Raw genomic sequence first — 1,530 nt, 5'->3', positions numbered from 1 at the left:
CTGCTGCCGCTGCTGCAGCTGCTGCAGCAACAGCGCACACCCGTAGGGCCCCGCCGTCTCAAAGGCTGGGGGCTTCTGTCTTGCTGCGCGCAGCAGCAGCAGCCCCTGCTGCAGTAGGTGGACTCGTAGCAGCAGCAGCAGCAGCTGCTGCTGCTGCACTAAGCCTCGCCAGCAGCAGCTTGGGGGCGCTTCAGAGCCAGCCAAACGCTTAGTGTACCTACACAGTGTAGAAACAGCTGCTGCTGCAGCAGACACAGACACAGCAGCTGCTGCATCAGCAGCAGCAGCTGCAGAGCGGAGATGTATCTTGCTGCTGCTCCCGACCCTTCTATGGGGCAGCAGCAGCAGCAGCCGCAGCCGCAGCAACCGTCAGAGGAGCTGCAGCAGCTTCAGCTTCTTTTTGCTGCTAGAAACTCAGGGCCTGCTCCGAATGACCCGCTGCAGCATGACCCGCAGCAGCAGCAGCAGCAGCAGCAGCAGCAAGACTTAGGCGCAATGCGCAGCGGGGTCTCCAGTGCTGCTGCAGCAGCGCAGCAATACTTAGCTTCAACAGTCTCCAGCAGAAGCCCCCCCCCTTCTTTGGGGGCCCCCTCGGGGGCCCCCGGGGGGCCCCCCTTGGCCTTTGCTGCGCAGCAGGAACCCCCAGCTCCTGCTGCAGGGGGCCCCCTGGGGGCCCCCTCGAGGCTGCTGCTGTTTGTTGACAGACCCACGAGGCCCTTTGCTTTGCAAGAAGGGGACATTGCCAATTGTGTCTCTCCTTATGGACCCATCGAGAATGTAAGACAACAACTCCCATTCAATACAAACAGGGGGCCCCCAGGGGGCCCCCAGGGGCCCCCAGGGGCCCCGAGGGGCCCCCAAGGGCCCTCAGGGATCCTTAGAGGCCCCTAGGAGCCTTCAGAGGCCCCTTGGGGCCCCCAGGGGCCCCCAGGGTACTGGGGTGACACCAGCAGGGGGGCCTCAAAGTGACACTAAGGGGGGCCCCCAGGGGCCCCCAGGGTACTGGGGTGAATCTAGCAGGGGGCCCTCATTGTGACACCAGGGGGGGCCCCCAGGGAGGCCCTAGCAGGGGGCCCCCAGGGTCTTGAGTGGGGGCCCCCCAGCAGTTTGCAGACAGTAAAGGAAACAGCATTGCTGCAGCAGCAGCAGCAGGTGCTGTTGCTGCTGCAGCTGCGGTTGATCTCCGTTCGTGACTGGCTGCCGTGGTTGTTTCACTGCTGCTGCTGCTGCTGCTGCTGCTGCAGGTGCACATCATGAGGGACCGCGCAGCAGCAGAAGTGGTGTTTGCTTCTGCTGCAGCAGCAAACGCATGCATGGCCGAGCTGGACGGAGTGCCTTTGGAAGGCGCAGGTTTGCTGCGGGCTTTGCTGCTGCCTCCGGGAGTTGCTGCTGCAGCAATGCTGCCGGAGTCAGCGACGGACCCGCCGCTGCAGCCGGGGCAGCAGCAGCAGCAGTTTGCTGCAGCAGCAGCAGCAGCAGCGTCGCAGTGGGGCGCAGCCTCGTGGGCGGGGGGCGACCCGCGGGGAAAGG

The 1,530-nt window shown here is 65.0% G+C and overlaps 1 protein-coding gene across 1 annotated transcript in view; it reads left to right on the top strand.

Moving 5' to 3' along the window:
* Positions 1 to 300: 300 nt before the first annotated feature.
* The window catches only part of ETH_00042025 (uncharacterized protein), a gene marked incomplete at both ends in the record, with an annotated part of 1,340 nt that continues 110 nt past the window's right edge, over positions 301 to 1,530 (top strand). Inside the window, 2 exons of the mRNA XM_013373995.1 lie at positions 301 to 777; positions 1,245 to 1,530. Of these exons, the coding sequence (XP_013229449.1) occupies positions 301 to 777; positions 1,245 to 1,530 (763 nt within the window). The remainder of the gene's footprint in view (positions 778 to 1,244) is intronic.

This window comes from Eimeria tenella, genomic scaffold, assembly GCF_000499545.2.
Source record: "Eimeria tenella Houghton genomic scaffold, Eth_scaff1878, whole genome shotgun sequence".
Lineage (NCBI taxonomy): Eukaryota > Apicomplexa > Conoidasida > Eucoccidiorida > Eimeriidae > Eimeria > Eimeria tenella.
Note: the sequence above shows the minus strand (reverse complement) of the source record. Positions and strands in the feature narration are given on the sequence as shown.